Raw genomic sequence first — 25,010 nt, forward strand, 5'->3', positions numbered from 1 at the left:
TGAATCATCAACAAACTCAACACTGCCAGCAAAGATCTGCAAGGATGGGAAGTCTGATCCTGGACTGAGCATGATGATTTAGGCTTAAATTGCGTTGTTGAAAATGGCAAAGAGCCTCAAAGCGATTACGGAGCTGAAAAAATGCAGGAAGTCTAAAGTGATCAAAAGGAGTAAGAACATGATTGATGCAGTTTACTAACTGAAACAACTGTTTAAAGAGCAGGAAACGAAAGCTACAGTAAAAGATGCCTTGGTCATTTCCTGCGGAGATCCTTCTATTTATCAAGTACTACCTTATGTGACTTTACAGTAGTAGCTAAGTGTCCTATATTTTCTTCCAAGAAAAAATCTATTGCAAATGGGTTAAATAACAATAACATCATCAAAACGAAGAAGCAAAAGCGGAGATGAATCTCCAAGAACAAAGTGCAGGGAGAGGTTTGACTGTATGCCCGAAGAATTGGATATGAAGAATGATGGGATTATGGGCATGGACCTAACCTGACCAGGTGATGATCAGCTATAACCTGTTGGAAGGATAACAGATTCCATTTACCCGACCTCTTCCTCCTCTTCTACCTTCATTATCTCCTTGATCCCTCCCCCGATGGCTGCATTATCACCCGCTACATTAAATCTGTGAAAGACACACAGATGATGGACAGAATGCAAAGCAAATCAAATATTCACTCCCAGTCAAGAGATCTGGGTTAAATCCATCGTTCATTTGCTCATCATGCCACCCCAGTTTAAACCCAGCCATATGCAAATCATTCTTGACCCTGTGCCTCATTGGAACAGTCCAGCCCAAAGGGCCAAGCCAGGTCCTCCGTGGACCGGAAACAAGCATCCTGGGACCGGTTGCAGGGCAGCACCCATCATCAGCCAGGCTAGCTTGACTCCTGTGGCACAGTGAGCCCGGGACCAATGCCTTGTTATACCTGGTGAACATAGGGCGAGAAAGAAGAAGACACACAGATGGTGACGAAATGCAGAGCAAATCAAACATTCCCCCACAGTCAAGAGATCTGGGTTAAATCCATCTGTATTTTGCTCACTTCACCACCCCAGTTTAGACCCAGTCATATGCAAATCAGTCTTGACCCTTTGCCTCATGGGAACAGTCTAGCCCGAACTGCCAAGCCAGGTCCTCCCTGGACCGGAAGCAAGAATCCTGGAACTGGTTTCGGGGCATCACCCCTCATTAGCCAGGCTAGCTTTTTGAATCCTGTGGCACAGTGAGCCTGGGACCCACATCTGGGCATATATGGCACACTTAGTGCGAGAAAGCAAAAGAGACACAGATGACGGACGGAATGCAGAGCAAATCAAACATTCACCCCAGTCAAGAAATCTGGGTTATATCTATTGTTCTTTTGCTCACCGTGCCACCCTAGTTTAGACCCAGCCATAAGCAAATCAGTCTTCACTCTGTGCCTCTGGGAACAGTAAAGCCCGAACTGCCAAGCCAGGTCCTCCCTCGAACGGAAACAAGCATCCTGGGACCGGATTCGGGGCATCACCCCTCATCAACCAGGCTAGCTTGAATCCAGTGGCACGGTGAGCCCGGGACCCATGTCTGGGCATACCCGGTGCACTTAGGTTGAGAAAGCAAAAGACACACAGATGATGTACGGAATGCAGAGCAAACTCAAACACTCTCCCCTAGTCAAGAGATCTGGGTTAAATCCATTGTTCTATTGCTCACCATGCCACCCCAGTTTAGACCCAGCCATATGCAACTCAGTCCTGACCCTGTTCCTCATGGGAACAGTCCCGCCCGCACTGCCAAGCCAGATCATACCTGGAACAGAAACAAGTATCCTGGGGGCATCACCCCTCATCAGCCAGACTAGGAGGAATCCAGTGGCATAGTGAGCCCGGGACCCATGTCTGGGCATACCCGGTGCTCTAAGGCAAAAAAAGTAATTCCAATAATCTGCACAAAAAGAATTAATGATCTGTGAAGAAGACCTGGAAAGGTCCTTACTGGTTGATGACAGTTCAGAGGAAGAACTGACCTACAAATCCCCTTTTCTGGATTTCATGTAAATATTTTTGGCTGCATCCACCAGTTTTCCTCTAAACAGGTCACTTCTAGTGGATATTTTATATTTGATTCAGCCACTGCCATTGCTCACATTCGAGTGACTTGATATTTTTGAATCCTGTGATCTAGGATGGAAATTATGATACTTTCTTTAGCCATGTGGAATATAGATCTACATACATAGTAAAAAGGATCATGGAAAACAGAGACAGCCTGCTGATAATGGGTATCAATGTAGTAATTATTTATCCAGCGATAAGCAATGACTTCAGTGTTTCCCGTTCAACAGCCCAGCATACTAAAACCTAAACAATTAAGTGACACAAAACAGCAAGTTGTCAAAATGGAAGAGGGTCAGAGGATAGTTTTTGATTGATCTAGAAGGAGAAGAAATGATAGACAAAACATGTACCTTTCGTCTGTGTTGGACCTGGCCTTCTCTGCAGAGTCACCCCTACACTTTTTGCCTTCACCCCTCCAATTTTTCTGAATTCGTTTTTGTTAGCTTTACGACTCTGAACACTTTACCACTGCTATCCATTGCTAAAGTGATTGTGGTCTCTCATTTATACATGGTAGAATTGGCTTACACCCAACTTCCACATTTAATTTACTTATAAGTCCCTAATGAAGTAGTACTACCTTTACCCAGGGCTTGTAAATTAAATGCCGCTAGTGAGCCTTCAGCACTGATTGTGTCCCCCACTTTAGTAGCCTTTTAAAACATGTCTCAGACCTGCCATTGCAGCCTGGGTGTGGGTACCGACCGAGTCAACGTCTGCCTGAAGCGCCATCAGTTTCGATCCCACCTCTGCCCGGAATGCACCGAACGAGGCGCCAATGTCGGCATTGATATCTTCTCTGAGTACCTTTTTGAACTCCCTCATTGTCGCCAGCAGTTCTTCTCGGGTGACTGCCATCCCGCCGGCCACGTGAAATTCCCCATCCTTCTCAACCCTGGTCTCAGTTGGAGCAAAATAGCTGGAGACTCTGCTGGTTTGAGTCTTTATTTGTGGCATATGCACGAGGACCTCCGTCGGCGCAATGCCACCTCCAGACAGCTTGTGCGTTTGACTAGGGCGATGTAGTCTAGGGCAAGGTGGGCCACACACCATCAGCTAGGCGCCTCATATTTTGGCTTGGATGAGTAAGATCCAGGTGCACCCATCTATCATCTTGTTTGCTCTTCGAAATCTGGTTATATGAGGGTCACACTCAGTATTTCACCTTGGTAGGGCCCACGACTCTCAGGCAAGACCTTTCCCTCGGCAGAATCATCTCCAGATTGGAGTTTCTCAATGCATTTGAGGCCCGGTGTGAGACCCAGGAAGCTCCCCACCATCTGCTGCCTTATTGGCGTGCTCCCACCTGGGTTTCTGGCTGCACATTGGGCCTTTCTCCCTCACGGCCTTGTGGAGCGAGAGGGCCTCTGTCAGTCCCGCCAAGGCTGGAATCTAGCCCCCTCTCCACCTCATCTGCCATGTTTCTGCCCCCGGGGGGCTGTGCAGCATGCCGAGCCCTCCACTGTGTGCTCGACCACACCCACTGTCCAGGAGAGACGGATCTGGCGAGCCCATCAGCGTTGATTCTCTCTTTGCGTCTCATATTTGCCTGGAAGGGTTCCTGGAATGTGCTCCTTCAGCTGTTTGTGGATCCCTGCAGTGTCCCCTTGTCACAGTGCACCCCACACCAGCGTCACGGGTGGGTTCAGCAGCATTCTGCATACTGTGGAGTCCTGATTCACGGGTCTCTGAGCGGAGCCGATCGGAATAACATCCGCACGGCCATGATGGTTGGCCACGCCCCTTTCTGTGATGTAGTAATGAAGTAAATGTTGTCTGTTCAACTCTGGATCCATACTTGGTCATACTTGTTCTTTAAAATCGTTTGCAAACATTGTTCCAAATTTACTTTGGTACTGATACTTATATAAGCTTGACAGAGTAGCATACACTCAGGATGTCAATTGGAGTCACACCTTCTACCATTTTTGCAGGGTATATTTACATGATTATAAATTGTGGCCAAGCAAGTCAAGAACTTGCAAAAAAATATAGACTATTGTCACTTGAGTTGGTTGGGGAATCAGAACTAGACTTTTCCAACCCATTTGCTCCTTTTTATTCTTTTATACTTTCAGAGAAGAATCATTAGCCTCAACATCTGCTCTTAGTGCTTGTTGTAATTCCTTTATTAAAGTAGGCCACTCAACAGGCTCCCAAATCTCTGCAAATTTTGTTTCTCATTCATTCCTTTGCTTGTATCTCTATTTTGTCAGTTGATTTAAACTCTCAAAGATTTCCTTCGTCCAAACCTCTACTCAAACTATGATCCTGTCTTCTGCCTCTGCTAATTTCTTTACCTCTCAAAAATCCCTGTTATTTTTCTATTAGATTGTGCCATATTCAACTTGACTTTCCCATGATCATGTCTTGATCTTCTTCAGACTCAGTAGAGCAGTATCTCTCCACCAATAGTATCCAATTGCTGTATTAACATATGCATGATTGCTTCTCTGATCCCACCTGTCTACAATTTTTTCTTCAATATTTAGCAGCTACCTTTCATTGAACCCTTTACACTGCATCTTTTTAAATTCCTTTAATGCATTTCCCTCGTGTCTGTTGGAAATTGCGGACATTCCCGTTCTGGCCAATATCCTTGACACTGGTTCACTTCTATGCACTCTTTAAATTGTAGTTCAATCTTTCTACTCTTTGTGAGTATCTGTTCTTCATTAATACTACACTTCTTGTGTTTATATTTTTTCCTTAACTTTTCACTGTCATTCCAAAATGTGTATTTTGCCCCCTAATCAGCTGCATAAACTATTTTAATTACATTTCTGTCGTGTAGCCATTGAAATGTTCCCAATGGATAGTTCCAGCAAAATTGTGACCAATTAAAATGGGTTAAATAGTCAAAAAATCCGAGTTTTGGGGTATTTCAATTGATTTGTATTCCATTTGCATGCTTACAAAATTGAGTAAATGTGTTAATGGACTGTGATCAATTCTCAGAAACCCAACAGTTACAGAGAGAATAGCGAAAGGTGGGATTTCTAGTTGGAGATCTATTTTCCCTATAGAAAAAAAAGAAACTTAAGGTGCATGCGCCTTTTACAAATAAAAGTAAGGAGGCAGGTATCTATCTGACATAAATGCTGTAGGTTTAGGGTTAGCTATATGCACATAATCTGTAATTTCCATATATTAAGGTGTGTATTGTTTGAGATTTTGGGAATATAATAAATATGCTCCGATCGGAAGAGGACACCGATGAACTGTAAAACTGTAAAAAAATAACCTTGCAATAATTTCTTTTAGTTTGGATCCCTGCTCATTTCATTGACAGTCTATGGCCACACTTCTCCCTTTTCAATCTGTCTCTAGTCTTGCATGTTGAGTGCAGTTGTAATTCCTCTAAACTATTTCTACACATCCGAGCTATTAAATATTCAGTGCATCCATTTTACATGCTTCCCATTTTGTGTTACTGCTCTATGATGATATTAGTTGAGCACTTAAGTTTTTTTTATCTGTGTGGCTGCTTTGTTTTCATTGTCCTCATCATTCTTAATGAAAAATCCTCTATAATACTTTGACCAGACATTCAAAACCTTAAGTAATACAGAAGAAGTATTACATTGGAAATAGTAGCGGCTAAACAGAAAATCTTGCACTGTTGCTACTTTGTGTGTGTTAGTCAGCATGAAGCCTGTTACTTTTCCTGTAACTTTTCCTTGTTGTACGTAAGCTTGCATTGGTATTCCATGTGTTAGAATAGTGAATAACACATTGGCGCAGCGCCTATGCTGTAACTGTACATGTAACTGTTGCTCGTGGTAGGAAAGAGTAAGAAATCTTCCTTCAAGTAAGGAAGAAAGCATGCATATAGTGTGAGTAGAAGCAAGGTCTCACACATAGCCTGGTTCCAGTGGAATGCAGTGAACATGCAACCTATTTTCAGGATTGCTCCTTATAATGAACCCAAAAAGCTGAGAGGCACGATATATTCTCTTAGTACAGCAGGAATGATTAAGTCAAAGTTTATACCAAGTTCCTGCCTCTGTGACTGACAGTCTGCAGGGATGTGATCTGATTTAAGCCTTTGGAAGCATGCATGAGACTGCAGTGAGTGTGCTCTGAAAAGTTCCTGTTATTTGAAAACATTTGGAGAGCCCACATATCACTTGCCTCTTGGAACTTGAGGGGTTCCTGTCCAGCTGTGTTGCTTCGAATGGGTAGGAGAAAGCAATATATCCTTTGAAAAGACTGGAGTATAAGTGTAGGACAGTCAAAATGCTCTAGGATTCAAAGATTATATTATATTACATAAGGCTATTGCCTATCTTCTGATTCCTCTGGGCATCCTGGTGTCTAGGTCTTCTCCACTAGTCATTTTATGCAGTATATTAAGGGGAGTTGGAGAGAGTCCGCATCACATTATTCTGGGGCATTAGATGAATGCATGCACTAATCCTGGTGGTTGAGTTTGAACAGTGGCAGGATCTCACCTCTCTGTCCAGAAGCAGACCCTGCACAGATATGGCCATTAACTAGGTCACAAAGCCATACATCTACTGGCATGAGGTTTTAGGCATGAATTACATGTGGTGGAACCAACAAGGGCTTAGCAGGAAAGACCCTCACATAAGCTCACATAGCTCTGTTCCACTTCAACGGTTGTAGTTTGCTTCCACCGGAGAAGGCAAGAGACCCTCCTGTATTACTGCTACCAACAATAAAACCTTCACTCGCCATCAGTACTTTACATCCAAATCCTTCACAGAAACTCACTGCATCACTATCTCATCTCACTACTCCACAAAAACATAACACACACACACACCATCATATAAAAAGCTCACACACACAATTTCATACTACATCCTGCCGCAAAATAGAAACAAACACCCCCTCCCAACTTCATGACTACACAGACAATTACAGATCCCAAACCAACATTAAACACAAATTATCTTTCTTCACCAACTCCTACTACAAACACTCCAACACAACTCGCTTATTCACCAGCCTCTCATTTATTCAATTCCACAATTTAGAACTTTAAAACATGTCCCACATGTTCCCGCTTCACCCTTAACCCACACAGCCTAAACATATACAAATTAAATAAACAACATACCACTTTTCACAACTTTCCATCTCCTTGTCTGGTACACAACAAGAGAACGGTACAAAAACAACACAGCCCAGCAACTCACTCTCAACCACCATCTCCACCACCTACACACACAGACCCAACAAAATGCCTTCTAAGCCTGCTGGGCGGGGATTACAATACAGACAAACAACACTATTGCTATCCTTATACAGGTAATACCAACACTAATAGTGTACCTGGTATAGGTCCAAAGAATACTAATCACTCTTCTAGAAAACCAAACCACACTACCGCCAAAATACAATCTCTAGACTGCCTATTATTAAATGCTTGATCCCTTTCTGAAAACAAGATCCAGATCTACGACCTACTCAATGACACACAACCTGACTTACTCTTCATAACTGAATCATGGTTAGGAGATAACGCAGCTCCAGTATTGCATGAAGCTGTTCCTCCAGGCTATCAAACTGTCCCACAAAATTGCATAGGCAAAAGAGGATGTGGGCTAGCTGTGATATTCAAGGAAACAATGAATCTCAACAAACCTGACATTTCCATATATGGTTGGGAGGCGTAAACTCTATGAGTGGCTTAGGGAAGCTTTTGATATCCTACTACAACTAACAACAACAAAACAGGACAAATGGAAACAAGCATCTTTATTGAATGCAGAACTAAAAAAGATAAAACAACAAATTGCAAAGCTGCAACACACCTGTATCAAAACAAATACCACTCAAGAGCAACTGCATCTACACAAACTTAACCGTGCTGCACTGGAACCGCTGACAACACCCGGGAACCGCTGTTCCCCGGCGGCAGCGCAGCGGTCCAGAGGCATCCATATGCTTGCAGGGACCTCTGTGGTCCTGCCAAGCATATTAAGAGTTACCTCTCCACCAGAATTTTCATGACAGTACCTCCTCCATGAAAACCCTGGTAGAGACAAAACAAATGCCCTGTGGATGCACACAGGGGGCACAGCATGTTCCCCCTTGTGTGCATGCACAGAAGTTCTAGCAAGGCATGGACTTTTCAGTCCGTGCCGTGCTGGAACTATTTTTGATGTTCCCATTGGGGTGTCTATTTTATAGGCACCGCAGTGGGAACACCAAATGAATCGCCCGCCAGTGACCTTAAAAAGTAATAATGCGGTGGGCGGTTCTCACGTGGGTTTGGCGGTGGGGCGGTGGGAGGCCGCAGCACCGTCAAACTCCCACCGCCACATCGTCAAACTCGTAGTCAGCCCCTAGATGTGCAAATAAAGGCTTTTATGAAATTCTCACTGTATTTCGTACACCTAAATGCACAGAAGGAACTCATCCCATTTTTTCAAGAATTTACTGACAAACTGGCAATTTGTTACACAACCAAGGCATACATGTTGAATTCCTGTTTAAAACAAAGAGAAACCACCAAAGCTAATACATTTCCACCACTTCACTCCAAGGGTAGGCTAACCCAGACTCTTCATTCCTTCAAACAACTATCAGAATCTGAATTTATGGACCTTGATAAAAACAAGCAGGCCAGCCGGCTGCCCTTCTAACCCTTGTCCACCACAAATCTATTTATTTTATTTTATCTATCAGAATGTGTGATAAGTTAAATAATGTATTCGATTATATGCTTATGGGGCTCTTTTTTATTTTATTTTATCTATCACAATGTGTAAAAATATGATCCTAAAAAATTGTATCTATAAGTGCTTTACTATTGAAATATTCGGGAAAAGTGTAAAAGAAAAAAAATCTATAGATAAATTAAGAAAACATAAAATGACCCCCAAAACAATAAAAATAAATAAATAAATGAGCTTTATGTGCAGCAACACTTGAATTTTCCAAGTTTCTAAATATTTATCCATACATGCACATATGGGACTTTATATCATAGGACTTTATATCTCTTTATTTTTTCCATATAAATGTATACCATTTTATGTAGCAATGTATCTATAACTTTATTACTTTACTCCCACTGTAGAAAAAAAGCCTTCAATTCGCTCCAATTCTTATTTAAAACGTGATAGTTCTGTGCCTCGATATATTTAACTCGATATTTTGTCTGAATATCGTGATACACGAATATTGTGCTGCAGAAACAGCGTTGACAAGAATATCGATTTTAGAAGGCAAGTAATACCAATGTCAAAAATATCTACGTTGTTAATATTGTTTACAAAAATATTGTTGTGAAGAATAGCATTTTTTTAATAATCTTTATGTATTTTAGGATATGTTTTAATTGTTTAAGTTATAAATTGTTTGTATAATTATTGCTAATGTTTTAAATATAGTTTTTAAAGTTTTGTTGTTTTAACATTTTATTTAATTGTTAATTGTATTTTGTAGTTTCCTAGCAAGATGTGAGGTTTGTAGGGGTACCGGGTGGGAAGTAAATTAATTATAATGAATTAATAATTAACTTTTCATTGAAATTCATTATTTTATTGATAATTAATTATATACATTGTATGAATAATTATTTTTTTACGTTATATTTTTGGTGCGGGTTATGGGGTTTGGAGGGGTAAAGGGTGGGAAATTAATGATTTTTTATGAATTAATACTTTTGTATTGATATTAATTATTTAAGTGATAATTATTTATGTAAATGGTATAATTATGATATTTTTAGGTTATATTTCAGGTGCAGGTTGTTGTGTTTGTAGGGGTAAAGGGTGGAAAGTTAATTATGTATAATTAATTGATAATTAGTTATTTATTATGAATTGTTTAATAAAATAATGAATTATGTCAATTGTGTAATTATAATTTTTAATCAATATCTTAGAGGCTGGTTACTGAGTTTTTAGCAGTACAAGGTGTGAAGTTAAGAAATATTTTTTTATAGTTAATTATACATTTATTAATAATTATTTAATTGATAATTATGTAAATTGTGAAATTATCATATTTGTTAAGTTATATTTTTAGGTGTGGTTTGTTTAGTTTGTAGAGGAATGGGAAGGGAAGTTATTTTAGGTAATAATAAATTAAAATGATATATTAATTTGTTAATAATTGTCTTATTTAGTATGTAATATGTTAATTGTGTTATAATTTTTTAATTTCAATTACATTTATAATAATTATCAAACATATTATTATAATGTAATTTGTCTATATTTTGGTCAAATTTAGGCAGATTTTTTAATTTCGAATTTTATATTTTGGGGTATTTAATAGAGTTGTGCAAATATGTAGGGAATAGTTATTTTGACCCCTTTGGTGTCCAATGCTTTCCCAACTATTGCACAGACTGGAATGGGATTATTAAATTGTACCACTCCTGAGTTCACGCTTTCCCTACTATTGCACAGACTAGAGTGGGAATAGTCAATTTTACCCTTTCTTAGCCCAATACTTTCCCTACTGTTGCACAGACTGGAGTGGGAATAGTAAATGTTACCACTACTCAGTCCAACGTTTTCCCTCCTGTTGCACAGACTGGAGTGGGAATGGTAAATCGTACTTTTCCTGAGTCCAATGCTTTCCCTACTGTTGCACAGACTGAAGTGGGAACATTACATTTTACCCCTCCTCAGTTCACTGTTTTTCCTACTGTTGCACAGACTGGAGTATTAAAAGTAAAATGTACCTCTCCTGAGTCCAACGCTTTCCCTACTGTCACACAGATTGGAGCGGGAATAGTGAATTTTACTCCTCTTGAGTCCAAAGCTTTTCCTACTGTTGCATTGACTGGAGAAATAATAGTAAATGTTACCCCTTCTGAGTGCAGTGCTTTCCCTACTGTTGTATGAATTGGAGTGGGAATACTTTATTTATTATTCTTACAATTTCATTGGGCCTCATTACGATGTGGATCGGAGAAGGCTCCGACCAAGTCCTTGTCGGAATCATTTTTGACCTACTCGGGTTCGGGGAGTCCGACCGACCGATTGCGATGTTTCCGAACACCGTTCGGTCAGACTCCCTTTGACTTCAATGGGAGCCTGTGTTCCAACCGACAACACTGTCTCCCATTGAAACAAAGGGTGATTATGGAAAACCTTTCACCCTGTGGCAGACACCCCATGGTGCCTGCCACACTGTACATGGTTGCAAAGAAATCTCCCATGGGTAACCCACGGACCCCACCCAGAGGCCTCCTGATGAAGGGGGGCCTGCTACGGGCCCCCAAGTGAGTTTCCGGCAGCCGTTCCGTGTTGGACAAACTGATTCGAAAAGGCTGTCCGAATCCTACATCGTAATGCGTCGGTCGGAAAAGCGTACGATTTGGCTCCAACCAACTTGGAGTCTCCTAATGCCGGTCGGAACCAAGTAGGAAAGACCGAACGGTTACCTTCTATCATAATCAGTCGGTCAGAAATGTTTCCAAGTTTGTCGGAAACAGGGTTTCCAACACTGGTTACGTAAATCCGAATGCTGTTCGGAGCCTTTCTGACCAACATTGTAATGAGGCTCATAGTTTTGTTAATATTTTTGAAATATATAATATTATTATGTGCTTGTGTATTTAATTTTATATGTTATATATATAGAAAAGTATGTAACTTTGAGATAGTTTTAGTAAAATGTATTTTTTGTTTATTGTTTGCTTTTTATGTTTAATTAAATTGACAATATTTAAATGTTTTTACAGTTTATTTGTTAAATTTTCAATTTTTTGTATGAATATATATATATATATATATATATACTTTTACTTGTTATAGTAGTAAATTGAAAAAAACAGAAAATTATAATGGAATTAAAATACTTAAGATGTGCTACTTTTAACTCTATATATGTAAAAAAAAGAATTTTTGTATATATTTTTTGTTATAAGCGTAACACAATATATTTTTTAAATATTTTTGTACTTACCTGTACATGCATAGGAAAACAATATTTTTGTGTTCAACATTTTTGACACAATATATTGCACGCTAATTATGGTGTCGATATTATATCAGTCAGCCCTCCAATTCACTACTCAGGGGCCAACAACGAGTCTGGCAGTCCACCGACCTCCTGTCTTGTAGGGCCCGGCTGCACCGGTCTCCCGATCTCTCTATTACGATTAGAGAGGTTGGACCACCATTGGCCTGCCGCAGCCACCAGGGAATCGCCTTTCCCTGGCGATGTGGCAGCAGTCAGGAGGCCGCAATATGCTTTGTGAGACCGCAGTGGTCCCTACAAGCATATTATGAGTTTCCTTTCCTCCGGCGGTGTCATGGAAGTTACTACTCCATAAACACTGCATGGGGATGCCTGCAGGGTGGCACAACATGTGCAGAGGAAGTGGCTGTTGCCGGAGAGATCAATTCAACAGCCAGGTCCTGAATGTCCCTTCTGAATTCTAGAGGTTTGAAGGTGCATAGGGAGGTCATTCCAGGATTTTGCTGCAAGGTATAAGGAACATTCTCCACTGTTGCTTCAGTAAATGCAAGGGTTTTGAAAGAGGGATAGGGATGTGGATTGAAGGTGTCTGGAGGGCTGGTGGAAGTTCATGCGTTGGTTGATGTAGGTTGGACCTTGATTGTGCAGGGCCTTGTAGGTGTGGCTCAATGTCTTGAATTGTCATCTGTTCTGTATGGGTATCCAGTGGTGTTTCCTGAGGTGAGGGGTGATGTGGGTCTGTTTGGGGAGGTTGCGATGAGTCTGGCTACAGAGTTCTGAATAGTCTGAAATTTTTTCAGGAGGTGAGTGGTGATTGGTGCAAGGGTGCATTGCCATAGTTCTGGGTGATGGTGCATCTGGTGTTGATGTGGAACCAAATGAAGATTTTCTGTAGCATGCGAAGTGTGAGGAAGCAGGAGGTGGAGACTGCATTGATCTGGTGTTTCATGGTTAGCTTGCTGTCCAGTATTATGCTGAGGTTGCTTGCTTGGTCAGTTGGTGTAGGAGAGGTTCCTAGTTCTGCTGGCCACCATGAGTTGTCCCATGGGCAGGGGTTATTGCTGAAGATCAGCACTTCCGTTTTGTCTGTTTTGAGTGTCAGGCAGTTGATTTTCATCCAGTCTGCGATGCTTGTCATACATGTATAGAAGATGCCCTATGTGGTGGTGGGGTCTTCTGAGAGCGAGAGAATGAGTTGGTGTGTCATCTGCATATAATATAGTGTTTAATCTGTGGGTTCTGACGATGATGGCCTGGGGAGTCATGTAGGTGCTGAAGACAGTGGAGCTGAGGGACGAGCCCTGAGGAACAACTGAGATGAAGTATTTGGGCTCAGAGGGGAATGGAGTAGAAGGACTCTCTGGATTCTTCTGGTACGGAAGGGGTAGACCCACTTGAGGACATTTCCTTGAATCGTCATGTGATGTAGCCTCTTGATCAAGGTGTGGTGGAATACAGTGTCAAATGCCGCTGAGAGGTCAGGGAGGATGAGAGCTGCCATTTCTCTCCAATCGAGGAGGGTTCCGATGTCGTCAGTGGCTGCAATCAAGGCAGTTTCTGCCCGAGTGAGCTCAGAGACATGGCTGAATTTGACTCTGCTGCTCAAAGTAAAGATAGGGTCGAGCATGTGTCCTGCAATATGAGTAGGGCCATTGAGCAGTTGGGTGAGTATGATGTTGTGAATGATTTCGAGGAGGTTGGTGGTGTTGGTGCCGTTGAAGTAACCTCAGAGGAAGTTAAGGTCTTCGAGGAAGATGTAGTCTTTGGAGTCGCTAGAGAGGAAGCCTATGAAATCCGGGATGGTGTTGCAAAAGCTGTGGCACGAACCTGAAGGTCTGTAAGTGATGGTGACTCTGATGGTGGATTTTCCATCTGTTTGGAATTTGAAATTGAGGTGTTCCATGGTTGAGGTGGCATAGTCTCTGGTTGTGGTGCAATGGATGGTCTCTCTTTGGATGACAGCGATTTTGCCTCCATGTTTGATGACCTGGTCCCAGATGTGCTATCTTGTAGCCATTGGGACTTGTGGACTTCCCGGCAGAAAGCCTTATCTCCCAAATGTTGTCGCGGTCGCGCAGCGGCTAGGCGGACGGTGGTGTCTGTTCTGCTCACTGCCAGTAAGCCCTTGCTTTTAACTGTATAACGTGTTTTAAACTGCATTTTTATCTGATATTCTGGCTCGCATTTCTTGTTTTTACTCTTCTGTGCGCCGATTGTATGCCCTAACACTCACCCCTGACTCTCACTTCCCGCTTCCCGGTCTACCGCAGCTTTCCGATTGAGTCGAGGAAGCGGGGAGTACAAGGGGAGGATTGGGAGGCGGAGATTGAGGTAGACTTCCGGCTGGAAGCCTTATCTCCCAAATGTTGGTGCAGTTGCACAGCGACTAGGCAGACGGTGGTGTCCGTTCTGCTCACTGCCAGTAAGCCCTTGCTTTTAACTGTATAACATGTTTTAAACTGCATTTTTATCTGAGATTCTGGCACACATTTCTTGTTTTTACTCTTCTGTGCACTGATTGTTTGCCCTAACACTCACCCCTGACTCTCACTTCCCGGTTCCTGGTTCACTGTGGTTCGCCAATTGAGTGGAGGAAGCGGGAGGTACAAGGGGCGGACTGGGCGGCGGAGACTGAGGTGGACTTCCGGCAGGAAGCCTTATCTCCCAAATGTTAGCACGGATGCGCAGCGGATGCGCACAGCGGGTGCGCCTGGGGCAAGCCTGCCTGCACCCGTCTACGCCCGAACAGGACCAGGGGCCAGTACCTCTACCCCGCAGCACTTAGGTAACATCAACTACTCCAGCAGTGACCTACATAAACTTAGGAAGCCCTGCCCTCATAAGTGCCAGCACTCTATGGCCCTCAGCGATGGGTTTTCCCAGTGCGCCCATTGCACTTTCAAGTTCCACTCTTGTATGGAGAGTACTCCAGAAACTAAGCACTCCAGCAGCCTCAAAAAAATCCTCTTAAACTGTTGCTCCTTATCCAAACACTCAACTAAGTTGAGATTGGTCCTTGACGATGAGACACCAGATATACTATTTCTTACAGAAAACTGGCTTCATGAAGAGTCGGACCCTGACCTGGTACAGACTCTCCCAGCTGGATATAATATCCAACGAAATGACCGGGAGGGACAGAAAGGGGGAGGTGTGGCAATAATATATAAAGATCTCTTCAAATGCAGGGTTGAACCATATATTGTGGCTGACTGTGAGAGTTTTTTCTTCACTATCGCTCTTTCCGCAGCTCAAACTATTTCCGGGGTGCTCATATACCGCCCCCCAGGCGGACGTGGGCTCTTTTCCCAATCACTACTGGATGTAGCAGCCACACTAGTAAGCACCACCTCAAATGTTACTCTCCTGGGGGACTTTAAGCTTCATTTCGATAATCCTGATATGACTGACGTATCAGATTGGATTAAGGACCTTTCACCAATTCAACTTCTACAAAAAGTTACAAGCCCTAACCACAGACTAGGATATTTACTTGACCCAGTTTTTACTGATCTTAATAATCTTTCAGTGGGTGACCCTATTCCTCTACCTTGGTCTGATCATTTCTTAATCCCCATCCATGTCTTTTCCCCGCCCTCAATTCCAGCTGTTAAAAAGACTACCAAACGAATTAGGTCATGGGCTAAACTATAAGTAGAAACCTGGACCTCAGCCTTAGAAAACTCAGACCCAGACTACAACCCCAATCTCACCACAGCTGCTGATAATTTCTCTACATGGATTACGTCCTCACTGGATGTAGTGGTCCCGTTTAAATGCCAACAAAAAGTAAGATAGAAATCCTCCCCTTGGTATTCTCCGAAACTTCGATCCTTAAAACAAGAGTGTAAGAGATTGGAGAGAAAGTGGAGGAAAGATTACAGCATCACCAATATCACCAATAAGCAGAAATATAAAGAAGCTATAAAACGCTATCAAGGTGAAATTAAATCAGCCCAGTCAGCACACTACGAAGAACAGATTAATCTGGCTGCCAATTCCCCCGGAGAGATCTTCCGCGTTGCGAAGGGTCTCTAAGAACTGCCCAGATCTGATACATCTCATACGGCTTCCCCTATACGATGTAATGAACTTGCGTAAAAAATAAAAAATATTTATTCTGCCTTTCCTAGCTCACCTTGCCCTAGTGACATCATCACACACAGACTTGCTTTTACCTGGCCTAGATCCTGCACTCAAATCATTTTCCCCACTCACTTTAGCTAGAATATCGGAAATTCTCACTCAAATTACATCCGGTTACCCATTGGGTCCAGCACCCCATCAAGTACTACACAAAGAAGGGAAAGTTATACTACCCCAAATGCTGAAACTCATGAATTTGTCTATGGCCATTGGCACAGTAGGGCACCCTGGAAGCATGCTATGGTAAAGGCTCTCCTAAAAAAATCTAATCTGGACTCAGATGATCTAGGTAACTATCATCCAATTTCTCTGCTCCCTGTGATTACTAATGCACTAGAGAAGCATTTTAATCTATTTATCTCTGAATACCTGGAATCTTACGACCTCTTACACCCCACACAAACAGGTTTCAGGCCTCGTCATGGCACAGAAACCGCCCTACTCTCTGTGGTGGAGGAATCTAAATTGATCCTTGATCAAGGGGGAGCAGTGGCCATCATTCTCCTTGACCTGAGCTCTGCCTTTGACACAGTGAACTTTAAAACGCTAGAGGAGAGACTTAGGAGGAAAGGCATCACAGGTGAGGCACTTAAATGGATTGAATCCTATTTAGAGAAGAGGACCTTCCAGGTTTTCTAAGGGGAATCCTCATCCACAGTCTTAGAGATCAGCTGTTGAGTCCCTGAGGGATCTTCCTTGAGTCCCACATTTTTTTTATGTCTATATGCAGCCATTGGCTAACATCGTGCTACCTCATGGGATAAAGATTGTCACCTATGCAGACAACACCCAGCTGGTTATCTCACTAAATGGCCCACACAATTCTCCCTCAGACCTGGGAATGCATTTAAGGAAGGTAGCTTCATGAATGCAACACTCCTGTCTATAAATGAAAAGTGGAAAACAGAGCTAGTGATTCTAGGTAACACCTCGGGCCTCGATATGAAAAAGGTCTGGCCCAGTTGTCTTGGGCCTGCCCCCTCCCCAAAGACCAAGATAAAAAGCTTGGGTATTTGGCTAGATAGCTCCCTTAAATTTGTTGACCACGCTGTAAAAGTCATAGGTGCATGTTTTGGGACCATGCGACTCCTCCGCAAGATTCTGCCCCTTCTCCCAATGAGCGCCAGGAGGACCTTGATACAGGCCCTGGTTCTATCTCGACTGGACTATGGAAACTCCTTATATTTGGAAGCGCCTACTGATACCCATAGGAAACTCCAGGTTGCACAGAACTGTGCTTCTAGACTACTGATGGGGGTACCAAAAAATATAAATCTGCCAAACAAGCTTTTAGAACTCTTCATTGGCTACCGGTCACGGAGAGAGTTAAATTCAAGGCCCTATGTATAGCTCATAGGACCTATTGGGGTTTGGGACCAGCCATCAATAGGCCTCTCATTACCCCCTACCAACCAAGGAAATTCCTTTGCTCTTCCAATCTCCATCTGTCAGTCACACCGAGAATAAAAAGGTCTAGAAGTGGAGGCAGATCATTTACCTACCATGTGGACAAACTCTGGAGCACGCTCCCCCCACCCCTTATCTGTGGCGAACCTCTTCATCTTCCATTCTGGAAACTGCTCAAGTCTTGATAATTAATTTAACCAATCCACTTAACAATTATATCGTTCCCTGTCTAGTCACAAGTGCTGGGACGCCCTTGGGTAGCTATGCGCTATATAAAAAAAAATAATAATAATTGGGTGTTGTTGAGGCGATGTCGGGAGCGGCTGCGGGGATGAGCCAGGTATGAGTGAGGAAGATGACTTTGAGGATGAGGCTGGTGATTATGTCCCAGATTTTGGTGGTGTGCATGCAGAGTTATTGCGTGTTGAGGAGGAGGCAGTCGAGTTGTCCTGGTGCATGAGTTCTGTGCCGCTTGGTCGCGGGGAAGTGGCAGTCGCGGTGGCGGGACCTCTGGTGCTGCAGGAGAAGATGCAGTGTAGGCAGGAGAAAGATCCTACCATGGAGCGGGACGCTGTGCGGCAGCAGTTATTGTTGCGGTGTCCTGTGTTCAGGATTTGAAGTTTGGCAGTGGTGTAGCTGCGGTGGTTGGAGATCCAGGGTTTCTGGCACTGGGTGCTGTCCAGGCATGGATGGGCACAGATGGGCTTTTCTTTTGGTGCGCCATTGGCGCGCCAGCGGTATTACCACACTGCGGCCTCCATTACTGCTCTGAATATAGGATGTATTGCTTGTTATAGAATGTGAGTTACAGTCGAATTCTGTTCTGCCGCAGAGACAATACATTAAATGTTAACATGTTATTCTTCTGTTTTTTAAATTTATAGTGTTTTTAAATTACACACTGTCCTGAAGAAGGTGACGACATAATATCACCTAAACGCCGCGTCGACAATTTCTGTTTGTGTGATAAACTTGTTGCATAGAAAGATTCTTTTAACGTTATTTTGATTTGTGTGAGATAAAATGTCATATCATGTGTTTTTAACATAATTTTTATGAATAAATGTATGTATTCGTTCCGCAAGTTGGTATGAACAGAGAATAATATAAAAATAAAAAATTCCTTTTTATACAATTCATATTATAAGTGTTTAAATCCTTATTATTATTTTCAGACTGGTAAAATGATGTTTACTAAGGTATATTGAAATTGATTGTAAATTTGTTGGTCCCTTTACAACTTTGATACGTGGTTGGCTCACCCCAAGCTCCTTTCTGTAATTCCCCAGAGACGCAAGTCTCTCCTTTTAGACCAGATGAAAAGGGAACTTGTACTTTTGTCTACTTTTCTTTTGGTGCGCCATTGGCGCGCCAGCGGTATTACCACACTGCGGCCTCCATTAAGTTGGTCCTGGAAGGAGGGAGGGGCACTGGGTGGCGGGGGACGAGGCTGGCAGGAGGCCAGATGGGTACTCAGGCTTGCACTGTTTCAACCCATGTTTTTTCTCTTTCATTTGGTTGTGAAGCATTGCAAGGTCCTTTTTACTAGGATGCTTGGGAAGGACTGAAGGGGCGCCACAAAGTGGGTATAGAGAACAGTTCAGGGGGCAAAGGGAAAATGCTGTGTGCATGGACAACAGTGCAAGCTTCAAAAGGGGCACCAAATGGTGTGAGAGGGAGCAGCAAATGGTGCTAAGTGTGAAGAAGTACATGGTGCAAGGCATTAATCATTACAAGGTGCAACGGTCAGAACTGCACTACAGGCAATGAGTGGATCTGGACAAGAGTAGGATGCAAGGGGAGCAACAGTGAGTGCAAGAGGAAACTCCAGAAGGTGCAAGGAAAAGCTGAGAGGAGGGGGCAAAGGGGCAGCAATTCAGGGGGAGCAAAACAGGGTACATGGGGATGCAGTGTGTGGTACAACTGAGATCAGCAAACAATTAAAGAGATGGGACATTGCAGGGTGCAAGCTATGAAAGGTAAAGGTGAAGTAGTGGAGGGGGCATGAGGACTCACTATGTAGGGTGCAGGAGGGATCCCAGTCTGGTGAGGGGGGATCGGAGCAGGCTGCCAAGCTGCCAGTGTATGTAGTGTGCCAGGGTAGATCTGGAGGGTGGGATTCAAACCAGCACTAACATTGAGTTTAGTGCCCTTGATTAGCATCAGCCAGATAAGAGTTTTTGTAGTTCGGACTGGACTGTTCCCATGGGGCACAGGGTCAGAGCTGATTTGCATATCGCCATTGTCTAACCCAGGGTGGTGTGGAGTGCAAAAAAACGATGGATTTGGGCCCAGATCTTTGGACTGGGGTGAATGTGTGACATTGATCCACATTCGGTCCATCACCTGTTTTGTTTGCAATACCGCCCTAAGTGCGCTGGGGATGCTCAGACGTGGGTCCCAGGCACTCCACACCACTGGAGTCAAGCTAGCCGGGCTGATGAGAGGTGTTACCTCGAAACCGGTCCGGTCCTCAGATGCTTGATTCCGTTCTGGGAAGGACATGGCTTTTGTAGTTCGGACTGGACTGTTCCCATGGGGCACAGGGTCAGAGCTGATTTGCATATCGCCATTGTCTAACCCAGGGTGGTGTGGAGTGCAAAAAAACGATGGATTTGGGCCCAGATCTTTGGACTGGGGTGAATGTGTGACATTGATCCACATTCGGTCCATCACCTGTTTTGTTTGCAATACCGCCCTAAGTGCGCTGGGGATGCTCAGACGTGGGCCCGAGGCACTCCACACCACTGGAGTCAAGCTAGCCGGGCTGATGAGAGGTGTTACCTCGAAACCGGTCCGGTCCTCGGATGCTTGATTCCGTTCGGGAAGGACATGGCTTTTGTAGTTCGGACTGGACAGTTCCCATGGGGCACAGGGTCAGAGCTGATTTGCATATCGCCATTGTCTAACCCAGGGTGGTGTGGAGTGCAAAAAAACGATGGATTTGGGCCCAGATCTTTGGACTGGGGTGAATGTGTGACATTGATCCACATTCGGTCCATCACCTGTTTTGTTTGCAATACCGCCCTAAGTGCGCTGTGGATGCTCAGACGTGGGTCCCAGGCACTCCACACCACTGGAGTCAAGCTAGCCGGGCTGATGAGAGGTGTTACCTCGAAACCGGTCCGGTCCTCGGATGCTTGATTCCGTTCTGGGAAGGACATGGCTTTTGTAGTTCGGACTGGACTGTTCCCATGGGGCACAGGGTCAGAGCTGATTTGCATATCGCCATTGTCTAACCCAGGGTGGTGTGGAGTGCAAAAAAACGATGGATTTGGGCCCAGATCTTTGGACTGGGGTGAATGTGTGACATTGATCCACATTCGGTCCATCACCTGTTTTGTTTGCAGATAAGAGTTGAGGCATTTGTGCTCCACTGTCAGAGCTTGCCTGTGCCACCCCAGTCACTGTAGCTCGGTTATCTCCAGTGCAGTGCAGAGTGCATCACCAGGGCATGTGTTGTCAGGCTGTCCATGTCAGCTCACGGTTGCATTGCCCGGGGTAGAGGAAGGCATCTTATGCCGACTTACTGCCACAAACACTGAGGCAGTCACTCAGAACAGATTACCCAAAGTCAATGAACAACAAGCAGCAGTTTAACAGGTAATCTAGAAGCAGAGTTGGCACATCCAGGGGCGGCTCCTCCATGTGGGCGGAGGAGCGTCGCCCCACTGCTTTCTCACATTGTGAGAAGCAGAAACATAAAATGGTATTTTAAATACCATTTTACGTTTCTGCTTCTCGCACTGCGAGAAAGCAGAAGGGTATGCTTGGTTGGGGGCAGGTGGATGGGCAGTCCTGCAGGAGTCCAGAGGAGGAGTGGCTTGCCCACTCTGAGTGTGCTGACTGTTTGGTCAGCCCCATGGGTACCCAAATCAGTCATTCACACTCTGCATGCAGCCTACATAGAGAAAATGGCCTCCCAATAGACGCCTGTGGGGTCGGCGTCCTAGCCAATCAAAACGCTGCCATTGCAGCATTGTGATTGCTTGGGGAGGGGAGGGAGGCTGCCTGAGAGAGGAGAGAGGAGTCGCGACACGAATCGGAGGAGATGGTAAGTTTAATGTATTCTTTTTTAATTAAATTAACCCCCTCCCTGCGTGCCCCCTCCCCGCGCGTCCCCCCCGCGCGTCATACCGGCCACGACTGCGTACAACCATGAAGGAGGCCAAACTTTGGGGCTAATTACAATGGCGGACGGACTTCAGTCTGTCCGCCAATGTATGGGGGTGAGGGACCTCCAGCCAACAAGGTGGCGGTTCCACAGGGGTAATTACAATGTGACCGCCACCACGGCAGTCGCAATACCTATGTTTTACATAGTGGGGGTGCTACTGGCTGCAGCACCCGCCGCATACAAAAGCGGGACATGTAACATATCGCTGTACTACGTGACAGGCACCATGCAGTGCCTGCCACATAGTGCAGGGATATGTAGGGGACACCATAGGTGCCCCCGTGCTCAAATCTGGGGTCCAGTGGCGAAAGGGGCCAGCTACGGGCCCCCTAAGTCCCATTTGGCCTGCCTTTTTATGGCGGGTTACCATATCATAATCATAATCCCTACGGCGGTGCATGGCAGGCACCACCATTGTTGTAGGGATAGGTTTCCCCTCCAACAGTCTGACAGGCTCCTTGCGCCCGTCGGAACCGTAGCGGTCGGACTTTCCGACCGCCACAGACATTGTAATGTGGCGGGTGTAAAATCTGCCTGTCGGTGGCGGTTTCACCACCATCGTAATCAGGCTCTTTGTTAGCAAAAATAGAATACGCTTTCATTTATCTGTGAGCACACGGTTGTCAGCAACTAGGGACATCACTATCTAACCCTGCTCATCATACTTATAAACAAGAGTCGTGTCTAGAGGAGGTTTTTGTATGCTGTTAGTGACCGAAATTTTTGAAAAGTGCAAAAAATGTACTAATCACAATCCAATTATTTACAAACACACATTTATGCAAATCATCATGATAAGCACCAGTGTAACAGGTACTGCTGTTAAATGAATTAGGAAAATGGAATTGCCTTGCACCTTGATTGGAAGAATGTTCTACTTTCCATGCATGTAAAGGGTTAAGGAAAGTCGCAAATTCGTGATGGCTATGGGCAAAGTGGTACATGCACCCTTTGAGTGTAGGTAGCATTTAATTTGAATCAGTATTTGCAGGTGGAGCCCCCCGTCACTCATTATCGAGGACCAGAATATATTTTTTCTTTTTGGGCTTTAACCCAGAGCAAAAGAGAGTAAAGCAGGAATGGGAGAAAAGGGGATGAAGAGATAAAAGGAAAACTGTAATAAAGGGAGAAAGAAGGGTTGAAAAAGAACCTACGAGGGAGAAATAAAAGAGCAGAAATGTATGGTGGTGGATGAAAGAGACATGAGTTGGAATCAGGACTAGATAGCCTTGTTATTTACAACTATGACATTCAGCAACGCTGGCGGATGGCTGTTGAGAAAAAAGTTCGGGTCCTGGCGCAAAAGGGCATATTTGCAATGGGAGTTGCGTAAATGTCCAGGACTGAAAACGGTGTCCATGATAACCTGGAGGGAGGTGCAGTGCTTAACTTGAGCTGTTGTTTGCAGGTGGTACCAACGGGCACTAATGTCTGAGAAATGGCGCTTATTTTTCCTCAAACTTTGATTCAGAGCAAATGAGAAAAACACACAAATGTTGGGTAGAAGAAGGAAGAGAAAGACAGAAAAACTGTGACTAAGAAAACAGGAATGAAAGGAACCTGCAAGAGTGAGATAAAGAGGCAGGAAATGTCTGGTGATGGATTAAAGAGGCACAAACTGGAATCAAGACTATGCAGCCTCAGTATTCCACACCTTGACATTCAATAGCGCCAGCCGCAATATTCTGAGCAAAGCTTTGGGCCCTGACAATTCTTGTTTTACAAATAAAACACTTTGGAGGTGGTCTTTGGATGCAGAATTCTGCACAATTCGTATGCAGAATTCTGCACAATTCTGAGCCAGAAGGCTTTATTCCCTGTGTTCCAGAATTCTGTGACCCTGTATAACTAAACATCGTTTCATACTATATCAATGCAGACATTTACGTGGCTGGGTTTCGGAATAATGAGGAGGGAATATCGAGGTCACACAATATTGTGACCAGAATATTGAGGACCAAAATATAGACAAGTAAGTGTGTATATAATTTCTATACCTAACTCCACATCTACAGACCTTGAAGATATATGTATCTTCAAGGTACTTAGAGGTGCAGTTAGGAAGAGTAGATCCTTACCTCCCTTTGTGCATGTACCTTCTCGATATTTTGGTCCTTGATATTCTTGTCAAAATATTGTGGGACCTCAATACTCCCACCTTGATATTCCCGCCTCGATATTCCATACTACATTTAATTACATACAAAGAGTCACTCAAATGATCGCCTCAATGCGCAATACACAAGGAGGAACTCACCGAAGAGACTGGACCACTGTGCCGGCGGCCTGTGGGTGGGATAGTGCTTGGGGAAGGAGCTGGGGCTCCATTCTGCTGAGAAGGACACGGAGAAGTTGGCCGGTCCACTGGCGCCACAAGAGCTTTCGCCACTGTGAACAAAGAGAACGCAGAAGCCCAGGATCAGGGTTATGGGCAGCCTTTTGGAAGCCATCGGTAACGACTCGGTGAGCTGCAATCCAGAGGAGGTTGGTCAGATGTTTTCTGCTTCTAATCTTACTTCATCTTGCCATGTTCCAACATGTCCTTCCTCTGGTTTTTCCACTTGTTTAAATCCCTTTTTATTCTCCTGTCTTCAGCCTTCCTTTCCAGCTCACTTTGGTTGCGGTTCTCCCTCTTTCTGAAAGGTCAATCACTAAAAAAGCTCACCTAGTTGTCCTCTGGGTTAACAATTGACAAAAATCAATTTCCTGCATGGGGCAGTGAGCCATGCACTTCTTGGAAAAGCTTGCTGTTTGTCAGGCTTCAAAGGGTAACGCCAGACTCGCACATCATGTCTCAGGAAGATTCCCATGTCAGACTGTTTTTCACTTGTGGCGTCACCGTGTGCAAGAGGTTACGGTCTCTATTGCCTGTAAACCTTACAATAAAGGGCGGTGAGCCATCCTAGGGTCATTGAAAGAAGCACATAATCTTCCTTCAAAAAGTCGAATTTCCCACTTTCTATTCAAGTTTTCATTGCATTTTCCTCTCAAAAATCGTTATGCCCTATGACCTCCTGGACTGTTGCCTTAACTCCGAGGCAACATATCGAGCATTGCTTTAATGTACCATTTTAATATGATTATCCTGGCTCGCCTTGCTAAGTGACCCAGGGAGCAGCTATTTTTTAAAGGTATGTGGATTTAAATGTCAGTTTCAAGCAGAATTACCTATACTGTAAAATATGTTCCAACGTACAACAGAAAAGTGTTTTTAATTAGAAGAAAATGTCCATGTTTTTCCACTTTTGTAAAT

General features: G+C 43.9%; 1 protein-coding gene across 1 annotated transcript in view; it reads right to left on the minus strand.

The window, feature by feature from the left end:
* LOC147711872 (spondin-1-like) overlaps positions 1–24,397 on the minus strand; it is an 88,339-nt gene extending 63,942 nt beyond the window's left edge. The window contains exon 1 of the mRNA XM_086922602.1: positions 24,015–24,397. Coding sequence (XP_086778728.1) covers positions 24,015–24,207 — 193 coding nt within the window. The 5' untranslated portion in view covers positions 24,208–24,397. The remainder of the gene's footprint in view (positions 1–24,014) is intronic.
* Between the last annotated feature and the right edge of the window lie 613 nt (positions 24,398–25,010).

The sequence above is a fragment of the Lissotriton vulgaris genome, chromosome 5, assembly GCF_964263255.1.
Source record: "Lissotriton vulgaris chromosome 5, aLisVul1.2, whole genome shotgun sequence".
NCBI classification, from domain to species: Eukaryota; Metazoa; Chordata; class Amphibia; order Caudata; family Salamandridae; genus Lissotriton; species Lissotriton vulgaris.